Here is a 13775-nt window from a genome sequence, read left to right on the forward strand (position 1 = left end):
TTGGAAAATGTTCTACTAGACTTTGGAGTGTGTTTTTTTTTAGAAATTTGTGCTCATTCAAACACATTCAATTCAGGTTCTGATGTAGGTGAGGAGGCCTGGTGTGTACTCAGCATTCACATTCATCCCAAAGGTGTTCCATAGGGTTTAGAGCGTCATAGCAGGAGATCTTATACCATGTGCAACCCATATAAAGCATATCTTCATGGAGCTGGCTTTGTGCACAGGGGCGTGGTCATGCTGGAACAGGTTTGAGACATCCTGTACAACTCCAACATTGTGTAAACAGTTTGGGAAAAGAATCACATATCGCTCCGAAAGTCAGGTGTCGCAATATTTTTATTTCATATAGTGTTCCTTTACAATGCACTAAGATTTTAGTAGTTCTGAGGTCAGAAGAGATCAAGAGTAGATATTTTTGACGTCATTGCCCAAAGATCTCCGGGGTTACACATGTGTACAAAACATCTGTTTGCAGCTACAATTAACCTGACCTGAAAGCAGAGCCAGAGGTGAAACAACCAACATAACACACATTAAATCAGGCTCTGACTCTTTGATGTACTAGTGGAGAAAAGTGCAGCAATAAAGTCAACACACACCAATAGTTTACTGTGATTCCTTTTAAACAACAGTAATAATATCATATATATATATATATATATATATATATATATATATATATATATATATATATATATATATATATATATATATTTCTGTGATCTGTGATTTCTGTGAAAATCACTGTTCCAGCTTCTATTTATACATTCAATACTTTGGCATAAATGTACCAGCAACAACAATCATAATAAAAACTGCAAGAACAACATTATTAATAGTAATAACAATCACCACCACCAACAACTAATAACACATTAATAATTAACAACAACAATAACCAACAACAATCATAATACTGGCAACAACACCTACTACAACATCATATTAACAAACAATTATCAATTATTATAACAGCAACAACAACGGTAATAACAACATTAATGATAGGAACAACAACAATCAATTATTATAACAGCTACAAATACTACAATCATTATAATATAAGCAACAGCCACACCAACAACAAACGCAAATCATTGAAACAGAAACAACAGTAATAAATAGCAACAATAACAAAAACATAATTAATTCTAACAACATTTATCATTGTAACAGCAACAACTGCATCTACCACAACTACGACAATAATAATAACATCAACAACAACAATTGATATAACAGCAACAACAACAGTAAAAACAATAACAACAATAGCAACATTAGTAATCACAACATTCACCATTGTAACATCAAAAACAGTGCCCACACCACCACCCACACCACTACAACTACAACAATAATAATATCAACAACAACAATCGATATAACAGCAACAGTAAAAACAACAACAACAATAACAACATAAATAATCACAACATTCATCATTGTAACATCAACAACAGTGCCAACACCACCACCCACACCACTACAACTACAACAATCATTATGACAACAACAACCACTAATACAAGCATCAGGATAATTATAATAAAAATAACAACAATTATCATAACCGCGGCCACGCCCCTACACCCCCCCCCGCTCATACTAGCGCCTTATTTGTTTATTACAGATCATTAATTCATTCTGCATATTTTTAATTAACGGCGGCATTTTTGTTTTATCTTCTTCATCACAGTAATGCTATAAGACCATGACAATTATAAAACAGAAATCATGTAAAAGTGTTTTCTCTTCGCGCTCGTGCTTTCCCCTCTCTTCCACTCTCACCTGGGCGGAAGTGACTTGAAAGTCGGCCAGGTAACAGCGCCGGCCCACTTCCCCCTCTTCCCTCCAGGTGAGACAGATCTCCCTGCGTGTTCCAACGTCCCCTACACACACACACACACACACACACACACACACACACACACTGAAGCCGAGCTTCACCTATCACCTCTGCATTTCCGTTCTGGAGCGATATGAACTTCCCTCATCCTCCTTTCTCACCTGTGCAGAGGCCGTGAGCAGGAATGGGGATCTTTCTCCTCATCCTCTTCCTTCACTGGTGGATTAGAGCGGCAGCAGGTAAGGACTCTTTAAATCTTATAATTAGTTCACTGAAATCATTTCGTTATTGGTTTATTCTTTTATTTACAGCCATAAAATTCGAAATGTTTTTTTTTAATTCTGCTACCATTCATCACGTTTAGCCATCACACAGTGCGCGTGCCATTTCAAAACAGCAAAGAAAACTATATCCGGTCAGACATATAGAGCATTTTCATGTACAGTCTTATTTATCTTATTCCGTTGACCATGTCAACAAACACACATGCGTATACACACACGCACACATGCACGCACGAACGCGCGCGCGCCCATGCACACCTTGAGAGTGCAACCCGATTTCAAGAATGCGACTGAATCCGGAAAGATGTATTAGTTCTTATCCAGGGAAAATGCGCAACGTTTTAGGTTCATTCCTGATGTTTGTTGTAAAGAAAGAGTGATTTTGAGTGTTTTGAAATGTTTTGTTTGCGCCTCTCGCGCGTCCAGGCAGCTGTGGGGCGCGAGGCGCGCGGTCGTGCGGCGAGTGCGTGCAGCTGGGACCGCAGTGCGCGTGGTGCTCTTTACAGGTACGCGCTCACCTTCATCTTACCTTCATCCTCACCCTCAAAATTACCTTCACACTCATCCTCAATCTCATCTCATTTTCACCCTCACCCTCATCCTCATCTCATCCTCCCCCTCATCTTCACCCACACATCACCCTCGCCCTTACTGCATCTCACCCTCACCTCACCCTCACCCTCATCTCACCATTTTTGCGATCTATCTGTTGAATGTTGCAATAGCTTTTTTTTCTACAGCTTTTCTCCACACACCTCATCCACATCTCATTTGCAGCATTTCAGACCCACAGCTACATGGACACCTGATCATCACACTCATATGGAGGCCTTTCACAAACTGTTGCCACAAAGCCGGAAGTTCTGCACACAATTGTATGGGATTCCATTGTATGCTGATGTTTCTTTACTGGAACTGAAGGTTGTGGTTTAGTGGCCACCATATCTGCATTTCACCTCCAGGGATGAATTCTGGGTGCGCCGGTTTCTGGTCTAAAAACTCGAATTATAAGCATATTTGTGTGTCACCTTCATGGCTGGGGGCTTAAATTCCATCTCCGCCTTGTGTGCATGAAGTTTGGAGTTTGCATGTGATTTTAGGGGTTTCCTCCGGTCAGTCCGGTGGTCTGATTGGCCAAGGTCAAGGACGAAAACATGCTGTACCACGTGCACACCTGTACCAGCATGACACAGGGAAGGCAAGGGTTACCAAGATCGGAGATGAAGAACATGGTAGGACCGGAAGAACAGGGCTGGAGTGTCATGCACAAAAGAAGACCTTTGTTATGAAGTGCAACATCGCCGACGCCTCAGGCACATCTTAAAAACACACACGTGTAGATAAATGACACACTAGAATGTTGTGGAAATCCATCTCAGAAGAATGAAGCTTATAATAACAACAACCAGAACCCAAACTTTATATCTGAATTTACAAACACTCTTTTGGCTGAATGAATCTCCACAAATCTCCACAAAATCTCCACAAAATCTAGTGGAACATCTTCCCAGAATATGAATTACAGCTGCAACACATCTGGCAAAGTGTGTGACTTTTTTTTGTTTGGCTTTACAGAATTTCACAGATTCCTTAGCAGCGAGCGAGCGCTGCGCAACTCGTGAAGAGCTTCTTCTTCAGGGATGTCCTCAAGAGTTCCTGCAGTTCCCGGTCAACACAGTAGAGCTGCTGGATGACGGGCCGTTAGGGAAAAGCGCAGACCCCGATAACGCGTCTTATATCGCACCACAGAGGATGGCGCTCAAACTTCGGCCAGGTGAGATGTCCAGGATGCTCTCAAGAATATCTGGCGTTTTTTGTTAGTTTTTACGTATTTTTATTTTTTTTTTACATCAGGAACCAAAGTGACCTTTCAAGTAAAAGTACAGCAATCAGAAGACCATCCGGTGGATATGTACTACCTGATGGACCTCTCAGCCTCGATGTTCGACGATCTGAAGAGGATCACACACCTCGGGTCGACGCTTTCCAGAGAAATGGCTAGTCTCACGAGTAACTTTCGCCTGGGATTCGGTTCGTTTGTGGAGAAGCCGGTTCTGCCCTATATTAAAATTACTCCAGAGGAGCTGAAAAACCCCTGCTGGTAACATTCCCATAATGAATTGCTTATTAAGATTAAACAGGACGAACCGAATGATGTGGGGCAGAAAGATATTTCCGGAAAAGGAAAATATTTCATGGCGTGATGTTTTTTTTTCGTTTAGGAGCGTCGAGCACGTTTGCCTGCCCACGTTCGGATACAGGCACGTCCTGTCGCTAACGAGCAGCACAGAGCAGTTTAATAAGATCATCTCGAAACAGCGCATCTCAGCGAACAACGACATTCCCGAGTGTGGCTTCGACGCCATCATGCAGGCGGCGGTGTGCGGGGTGAGGGATTTGGTTCTCCGTCCTACACACATGCACTGAACACACCGGGCTCTTTTGCTGTTTCTAAAAGGAATCTGTTTTGCGTCCGTAGGACAAGATCGGGTGGAGGAACGATTCCATGCGCTTGCTGGTTTTTGCGAGCGACGCCGATTCTCATTTCGGGATGGACAGCAAAATGGCCGGCATCGTCATCCCTAACGATGGACAGTGCCACCTAGATGCCAACAATGAGTATTCCATGGCAGGTGAAATGGTAAGATGAAGTCTCTGAACTCTGATCATGTAAATAATAATTGCAGTATTAGAAAAGAACATTGACATTATATGGACAAACCCGTGTGGACACCTGAGCATAAGGTTGGTATGTCCTTTTTTGAACATCTCACACGTAGTCTCCATCTGCTGGTATAATGAGCTCCACTCTTCTTAGATGTTCCACTAGATTTTGTGGGGATTTATTTAACCACAAGGCAGGTACTGATGTAGGTGATGAGGTTTTGGGTTTCACATTCATTCCAAAGGTGTCTAATAGGGTTTAGAGCTCTATAGCAGGCCACACGAGATCTTCCGCATCTTCCGACGCCATGTAAAGCATTACTTCAAGGAGCTTCCAGTGAAGGGAACCATGCCACCACAATTGTGTGTCTCCAACTTTACAGTTTATGAAAGATATGGTTGAAAAAAGTCAGGAAATGTCCCAGTATTTTTGATTCAGACATTGCATGGTTTTGTTTCTCTCTCATGTTTAGGAGTATCCAACATTAGGACAAATAATAGACAAGCTGGTGGAGAACAACATCCTCCTCATCTTCGCAGTGACCGAAAACCAGAGACAAACCTACACGGTGAGATCAAGTCTTTCAGGATTGTGTACTAAATCCACACAGTAGGTTTTATGCAAAAAAAGGTTCAGCTGAATCTCATTTATGGAGGACGAGATACGCGCTGCGATCGCATGCCTCATTCAGCCGCGCTTTGGACGTGTTTAAACACGATCACGCCACTCGTGTTTACCAGGCATGACGAAACTTTTTCCTTTCGAAGCTTTCTCTGGACTCATGCCCGCTTTATATATCTCTATATCTACCTTCTGCATTCCGCAAGCCAGTGGCTGTTTTTATGTGGAATTTTGTTTTGTTTTTCTATTTTGTACAGAACTATGCAAGTCTAATTCCTGGTGCGACAGTGGGTGTGTTGGAAAGCGATTCCCGGAACATTCTCGAACTGATCTTGACTGCGTACAAGGTACAGTAGTTCTTTGTCGATCTCTGGATACCTTCGTAAACTCAAGGTTCTGAGATGTTAGAAGAGAGAAGAAGAGAAATCTCGGTAGTCTTTCAGAAACCCCACAATAATGAGAAATTCCACAATTGGAAACTTTGTGAACCTCTTGAGTCATACAGCATTTAATGAATATGGTCATTCCGGGGAGTGTGGGTGCGTATATGATGATGATGAAGGTGCTCAGTGGTTTGTTTTTTTCAATCTTCCTTGCCTTTTCTATTTTTTTTCTTCTTGTCTGGGCCTTAATGTTCACAGAGCATGTCTGCACTCGTCCTCTCGAGGTCGTTTGATCTTGCCATTTCTGTTCCTTCAACCCCCACTTCTTCGCTCTCTAATACCTCGTTTTAGCTCAATCCGTTGAAGCTCTTCAGAGCTCATTAAAGAAACCGGGTCTCCTGCCTCAGTTTTTACCTTAATGAGATTGTAGATGTTCAGCATCTCTTTCTCCACTACGTCTGGTTTTCTTTGCTCTTTTAATAACTTCCACAATTCTAATAAGATCTTCCACTACATTTTGGAATGTGCTTGTGGGAAGTTAGTGTAGGGTAAGGTGAGGAGGCCCAAAGTTTTCAATATGGTTGGAGCTCTATAGCAGGAGATCTTCCACTCCAAACCATGAAAAGCAGATCTTCATGGAGCTGTCTTTGTGTATAGGTGCATTGTCATTCTGGAACAGGTTCAGGTCTTCTCGTTCAAGTGAAGGGAATATTTTATGCCACAGCATCCCAAGACGTCCTGTACAGTTGTGTGACTCCATTTTTGTGGTAACAGTTTGTGGAAGAACCACATCTTCTTCTTGATGCCCATGTTAGGAGTCGCTACAGCGGATTGTCTATCTACATATCACTCTGTTATCTACATCTGCCTCTTTCAAACTAAACACCTGCATGTCCTCTTTTACCACATCCATAAACCTCCTCCTTGGTCTCAATACGTCCATCAAGTGTAGACCAAAAACGAAATATAGTGAAATATGAGATCAAAATAAGATGACTCATCCTGCTTTTCCTCCATCTGTATGTATTTGGATAAAAGGTCTCGTGTGAGTAAAAGTGATGTATCTAAAGCTTTATTTATTTATTTTTTTAGGAGCTAAGGTCCGAAATTGAGCTGGAGGTCCTGGGGGACACTGAAAATCTCCATATCTCCTTTACAGCTCTCTGTCCAGATGGTGCAGTCCAGCCAGGGCTTAAACACTGCACCAATGTCAAAGTTGGAGACGTAGTGAGTCCTCGTTTACTTTTAATTTTTTATACTACACTCAATCGATGGTTAATGCGATGGAAAAATGCGATGGAAAAATTTTAGGATATTATTGAGTGATAATCCAGATGGGTGTTGGTGCATGATGTTGAGGTGAGGAAAGTCATTGGTGTTTCATTTCGATCATTTCTTGCAATTATTTTATATACAGATCTAGAATTACATGCATTTTTTCCTCACTTACTAATAACAAAGCCGTTGGCGTTAACTCCTGGTGCCGTTCAACACTCTGAACACCTTCCTTCCAGCCAATCAGAATGGAGCATTCAGACTATAAAAGATGAGTTTTAGAATAACTACACGCTAAACTCAGAGACTTGATTAAAGTTCTTTTAAGTCAAACACACACACACACACACACACACACAATCTGCTATCGTTCTTCTCTCAGGTGACCTTTAATGTCACAGTGGAGCTGGACAGCTGCCTGGACGCGTCTCATCATTTCTCGCTGCGGCCCCTGGGCTTCCAGGACACCCTGGAGGTGGAGCTGGAGTCGGTGTGTGAGTGCGGCTGCCAGAAGTGGGCCGAGTTAAACAGCACGCACTGCAGTGAAGGACGAGGTGCGCTGGAGTGTGGATCGTGTCTCTGCGCCCCTGGGTTTGTAGGTACGAGGTGCGAGTGTGAAGAGGACAAAGTGCAAGTCAGTGACTGCAGGTGAGAAAGACATATCAACCGTATAATGTTACAGCGTGTGATTGTAATATTTTTTAAACGCATACATTCAATGTGTACACACCTGCACAGGGCTTCCGACAGCAAAGAGGTGTGCAGCGGACAGGGCGAGTGCTTCTGCGGCCAGTGCGTGTGTTACATGTCCGAGTTTGGGCTTGTGTATGGAAAATACTGCGAGTGCATGGACTTCTCATGCGTCAGATTCCGAGGGAAGCTGTGTGGAGGTTAGTAGTTGGAGTGTGTGTAGGGAGGAGTGTGTGTGTGTGTGTGTGTGTGTGTGTGTGTGTGTGTGTGTGTGTGTGTGTGTGTGCTCTCCCTTAATAAAACAAAAACATCCTGGTAATTACACGCATTCTTAACACCCAAATTAAAGTTCGATGCAGGGAGTAAAGTATGTTCAAGTCTCAGCGTGACAGTTCAGATTGTGTTGATTTTCAGTAGGATCTGTTCAACTTTAAGGAACGTTTAGGAGATGCTCAGGAGATATTGGGTTCTGGAATCAGCCCAGTTGAACAGATTACATCTTACACTGTAAATCTTCATATACGTGCAGATTTATACAGATTTCTCAATCCACCGATTTTGACCGCGCAACCGGCGAGATTCATTCACAAAGGTATCGGGACACCTAAGTTTCCCACCCATATCTTCTTCTCCCCAACATTTTATTGGCACACTATTGTATGGGAAGTGAATTTTCCCTTCCACTGGGCCTTACTAGGAGAGCCAAACCTGTTCCAGCACTGCAATGGAGCTGCACAAATATCCAGCTCATAAAGATATGCTTTCCATGGGTTGGAGTGGAAGATCTCCTCCTATTGAGATGAACATGAACGCTGAATCCACCCCAGGCCTCTTGGCTGAATGAGAACAGTGTGGAATGTGGGACGTTTAGAAAGGACATACCAATCTTACGGTCAGGTGTCCACAAACTTTTGTCCATATAATATACATGATGCTACACCAGTTTTATAAATTACAAACTTAAATGGGAAAAGGACACGTGATGTGGTGTCTGGCCTCATTTTGTCATAGTGTGTATTACACGTAGGGGTCACACTGGATTTTTTTTTCCTTGCTGGTGAATGTTGGCTCACGTCTTACTAGAATTTTCTTGTCCTCAGGAATGAATGATGAGAGAGTTGAATCATAGAGCAGGTAATATGATATAAAACTAAAGCAATAGTTACAGGATTAGACACATGGAATACAATATCAATGATTCATTCATTATTAACATCCTTAAAAAAGCACCAGGTGGCAGGTACATGGACGTTTCTAGCTTTTTTGGCACTCTTGGCGAGATTCCTATTGACATAGAAATAGGAAACCCCCTCCCATAGCGTCACCCTCCCACCACCATGATCGACATGCTCCACCTCGACACCAAGTCATTTAGAGCCTTCCATAAAAATGGTTAAAAAAAAAATTCAAGTATGTAAATATAAAATGTATATTAAACTTCAGCAGAAAAATGGAAAAATGATTGAAATGGGTGTGGCTAAGGATAGCAGAGACGGCTCAGTGGCGCCCCCACAGGTGGTTGCGTTTCCGAGACGTTTCATCATGAAAGAATACTTCTCTTTAATGAATAAAAAATATTTAAATATATAGATATTAGGATTCCACGGATTCCACATTTACTCCCAATTTCCTCTTAGAACTTTCTTCACTCTTCTGGACATGGAAGAGTCAGGTGTCCCAATACTTTTGTCTGTATAGTGTATATGAAAGCAACTGCATTAATAGGTTTCGAAGTGTATATAAGTAATGTTATAAACTTTATATAGTAACACATCTGTACTTGTGTTCAGGTAACGGACAATGCGACTGTGGCGAGTGTGTGTGCCATGAGGGTTGGACAGGCGAGTATTGCAACTGCAGCACCAGTGCACACACGTGCGAGGCAGCGGACGGCTCGGTCTGCAGCGGCCGTGGGAAGTGTGTGTGCGGGAAGTGCGAGTGTTCTGTCCCTGGAGCTTCAGGGGACAAGTGTGAGAAGTGTGCGACCTGTGGAGACGTTTGTAGCTCAACCAGGTGCGTCCACCTTCACTTTCTATCACATATAGGGAGAAATAAATATGTGTCTTTGGGTGTGTATATTGTGTCAACGGCCACTTTATTAGGAACACCAATCAGTGAGGATGGAGGTTTTACCGAAAGCAACCCTAAAGCAGTCAATGAGTTTCCTCTTTGTATATTGTGTATATTCACATCATAAATTGTTTTTATTAGACTTTACGGTTCACACACTGAGTGTGTGCTGGAGCATATATGTGTGTATATCGGTTGTTCTCTATAAAGCCAATTCAAAGTCATCATTATCACACTTCCCCTTTCCAAAGTACCCTTTCTAAAGTTTGATAAAAAAGATTTATTGAGTTGAGTTGACTGGTGTATAATCTGTGTGTTCATGTAGGTCTTGCGTGGAGTGTCATCTAAAAACCGATGAACCCTCAGACGAGTGCATCCGTAGATGTAGCACGGTTTACACCACTATCACCAACTCTACAGGTCAGTGTTCACCTTCTCTGCTTTCTCTTTTACTTTATAGTGCGGGGGGGATTTGGTGTATTGTATATTTACCATCGTTATATTAAGATTATTGGCAATAAATATTCTTCGAATTAACGATAGGCTTCAGATAAATGATGGGTCACAGAATAAGAAGGAACAATATTATGTAGGTGTTCAATAGGTTTTGAGCTCCTTAGCAGGAGATCTTTTACTCCAGCCAATGTAAAGCAGATCTTCATGGAGCTGGATTTGTGTGTGGTCATGTTGAAACAGGTTTGGATCGCTTAGTTTGTGAGTGGGGTAATGAGTAATATAAATATAAATAAAGTCCAAATTTGTTCTTATACTACAAACTACGGCCTACTTCCTCTTCTGTCTTATGTGTATATTTCCTAATTCGTCACTCGTACACACACACACGCACACAATTGCTTTCTTTTCCCCTTTCAGACTTTGACGAGAGCCACGCGGTGATGTGTGCTCTCCGCAGCGAGAACGAGTGCCTGATCTCTTTCACGTTAGTGGGCGGTGAAAAGGGAAGCACCGTGTACAAGCTCAGGCTTGGTAAGAGAGACGACTCTTCTCATTCCCCCACCCTATCATTACCATTCCCACGTTCCCATTCGCGTTACGTCAAGGCGACGTGAATAAGAGGCAGTCCGGGGATACAGCCGGGCCGAGGCGGTGACCAAGATACAAACGTGGTGGCGCTAAAGTTCCAGAAACAAGTGGAGGGTAGATACAGGAAGTAGGAAGAACTTAGGAAGCCATAATCAGAATATGTGTGCAGAATTATTTATTATGTAATAATAGAGTAGAGAGTGTTAGAGAAGTTAGGAAAAGAGTGCAGGCAGGGTGGAGTGGGTGGAGAAGAGTGATAGCAGGAGTGATTTGTGATAGAAGAGTATCTGTGAGAGTAAAAGGGAAAGTTTATAGGACTGTGGTGAGACCTGAGATGTTGTATGGTTTAGAGACAGTGGCATTGAGTAAAAGACAGGAGATGGAGCTGGAGGTAGCAGAGCTGAAAATGTTGAGATGTTCGTTGGGAGTGACAAGGATGGACAGGATTAGAAATGAGTTTATTAGAGGGTCAGCGCATGTAGGACGTTTTGGAGACAAGGTGAGGGAGGTGAGATTGAGATGGTTTGGACATGTGCAGAGGAGGGACATGGGGTATATCAGTAGGAGAATGCTGAGGATGGAGCCACCAGGAAGGAGAAAATGAGGAAGAACAAGGAGGAGGTTTATGGATGCAGTAAGGGAAGACATGCAGGTAGTTGGTGTGAAAGAGGCAGATGTAGAGGACAGGGGGGTATGGAGACGGATGATCCGCTGTGGCGCCCCCTAATGGAAGCAGCCGAAAGAATAAGAAGAATAGATAGTCATTCAAAGTGATTTAATTAATAGTTTCTCCTGCTTTTGCTCCACATTGAGTCCCATTTCCTGGTTTAATAAGCTCTACTCTTCTAAAAGGGTGTTAATAAAGTCAGGTACTGATGTAGGTGAAGTGAGGAGGTCTGAGTTTCAGTCAGTGTTCACATTAATTTCAAAAGGTTCGAGGTCAGAGCTCTATAGGAGGCCACTCATGATCTTCCACACACTTCCAACCCATGCATATCTTCATGGAGCTGGCTTTGTGCGTGCTGGAACAGGTTGCTAGTTCATGTCATGCAACCCCTCCAAGGACATTCAGTGCGCCTCAAAATTCTCCCAATACTTTTGTGTATGCGCATGACTTTTTAAACGTGCTTGTTTGGTCTTGCAGATTGTCCCAAGCCTCTAAATATCGCTCTGATCGCTCTGGGTGTCTGTATGTCCGTCCTCACTATCGGCATCACACTCGCGGTGGTTTGGAAGCTTTTCATTTATGTACACGACCAGAAAGAGGTCGCCAAGTTTGAGGCGGAGAGAGCGAAAGCAAAGTGGCAATCAGTAAGTTATAGAGTTTTTATGCCAATTTCCTATAAAACAAATATCGTTTCGTTATTTATTTTGCTTTCGTGTGTTTTTTTCATTTGCCGTATGTTCTGTTGCAGGGCACGAACCCTCTCTTCAGGAGCTCGACATCAACGTTCAAGAACGTGGCATACAAACACGCGACGGAGAGGAGAGCGAGAAATGAGATCTGCTGACCAGATTGAGGAAAAAAACGCTTTTAATATACCGACTGTAAAGATTTTTTTCATGTGTGTGCGTGTGTATAGTTTGAGCGACTGTTTTTATTTTCCTGTAGTATTTTCTCAAAAAAAAAAAAACAGGCTGTGGGATATATTTTATTCTATTTATCAATTTGCTGCTAAATCACCGCAAATCCAGGACAACAAACGCAAACACTCGATTCCGAAAGGAAAAATGATGTACGGGGAAACTAATGATTTAATTTATTCCTGATTTATTCTGAGGAATCAGCAGTCATTGCACATTTTATTGATTATAATCGCCGTTTTTTTATTGCTCGCTAGCAAGACTTTACGGAGAGTTCTTTCGTAAGGTAGGGAGGCGTACGCGATTTTTATGATTGTGTTGTTTTTTTTTGCCGCCATCTTTTTTTGGGAGGAAAATAAAATGCTGATTTTATACCATTTCAGGTTTAGGAGCTGCAACGTGATTGTCAGATGTTCAGGGTTTTTAATGGTTTGACTGGAATTTGTTCTGTGCTTATGCTAATTGCTGTACGTCGATACACTGGACATGTCGGGTTTAGCATTTTACGACAAAATGTTTCAGGTTGATATTTTTTGAGACCCTTTCGTTTCCATGCGTAAACTCGCTCTATCAGAAGTACTCTAAGAGAAGGTATTAGCAGACTGCCTCAACCCCACATGGAGGTGGAAGCGTAATGGTTTGGGGATGTTTCGAAACAAGGAAGGTTGGACACTTATTCTGGAAAGTGAAAGGAATCCTGAGCCAACATGCCTCCCATTCCATACATCAACAACATGCAATTCCATCTGGACTCAAGGCATATTTCCAAGCTCTCAGCATTATTTAGAGTCGTCTGGAGTGATGTTTATCATGAAACGGTTTGCCCAGTCAGCGCACCTAAATCCTACCGAACTGCTCTGAGAGGATCAAGAAATCTCCAACTAGTGAAGAACATTTCTGGCAAGTTTTAAGTATTTCAGCTGAACGGTTGGAGGAACGAACTGAGTGTGTAAAGCTGTTCTTCATGATTTTTTTTCCCAATGAAAACAAAGTGTGTACATGTACATCTGTCCTTTTTTGGTGGATTAAAACAAAAGGAACATGTATACGTCTCTCAAAAACCTTGCTGTTTCCATACCTTCGCCAGCGCTCTATTGTGTGTGTGTGTGTGTGTGTGTGTGTGTGTGTGTGTGTGTGTGAGAGTGTGTTTACAACGTTGTCTCCTATATGATCGACTACACTGAGGCTGAGCCTTATGCTGTATTAATGTCCTAAGTTAAATGTTCAACGTCGAATAAAGTTGGATTTTTGCTGGCAAAGCTCCGTGTTATTACTTTTGAATTCAGTGTTGGATTATATTTCTGAGC

The 13775-nt window shown here is 42.3% G+C and overlaps 1 protein-coding gene across 2 annotated transcripts in view; it reads left to right on the forward strand.

The window, feature by feature from the left end:
- itgb6 (integrin, beta 6) overlaps window positions 1–13727 on the forward strand; it is a 14950-nt gene extending 1223 nt beyond the window's left edge. The window contains exons 2-17 of one of the 2 annotated variants that reach the window (XM_046857288.1): window positions 2022–2091; window positions 2563–2642; window positions 3712–3910; window positions 3991–4237; window positions 4359–4524; window positions 4616–4777; window positions 5274–5369; window positions 5680–5769; window positions 6898–7032; window positions 7463–7728; window positions 7819–7970; window positions 9561–9783; window positions 10166–10260; window positions 10714–10827; window positions 12029–12195; window positions 12300–13727. In XM_046857288.1, coding sequence (XP_046713244.1) covers window positions 2037–2091; window positions 2563–2642; window positions 3712–3910; window positions 3991–4237; window positions 4359–4524; window positions 4616–4777; window positions 5274–5369; window positions 5680–5769; window positions 6898–7032; window positions 7463–7728; window positions 7819–7970; window positions 9561–9783; window positions 10166–10260; window positions 10714–10827; window positions 12029–12195; window positions 12300–12395 — 2343 coding nt within the window. In that variant the 5' untranslated portion in view covers window positions 2022–2036 and the 3' untranslated portion in view covers window positions 12396–13727. Of the gene's footprint in view, window positions 1–1897; window positions 2092–2562; window positions 2643–3711; window positions 3911–3990; window positions 4238–4358; window positions 4525–4615; window positions 4778–5273; window positions 5370–5679; window positions 5770–6897; window positions 7033–7462; window positions 7729–7818; window positions 7971–9560; window positions 9784–10165; window positions 10261–10713; window positions 10828–12028; window positions 12196–12299 lie in introns of those variants that run through there. The other variant, XM_046857287.1, reaches the window with a different exon arrangement.
- Window positions 13728–13775: the final 48 nt, after the last annotated feature.

Source organism: Silurus meridionalis, chromosome 9, assembly GCF_014805685.1.
Source record: "Silurus meridionalis isolate SWU-2019-XX chromosome 9, ASM1480568v1, whole genome shotgun sequence".
Taxonomy (NCBI): domain Eukaryota; kingdom Metazoa; phylum Chordata; class Actinopteri; order Siluriformes; family Siluridae; genus Silurus; species Silurus meridionalis.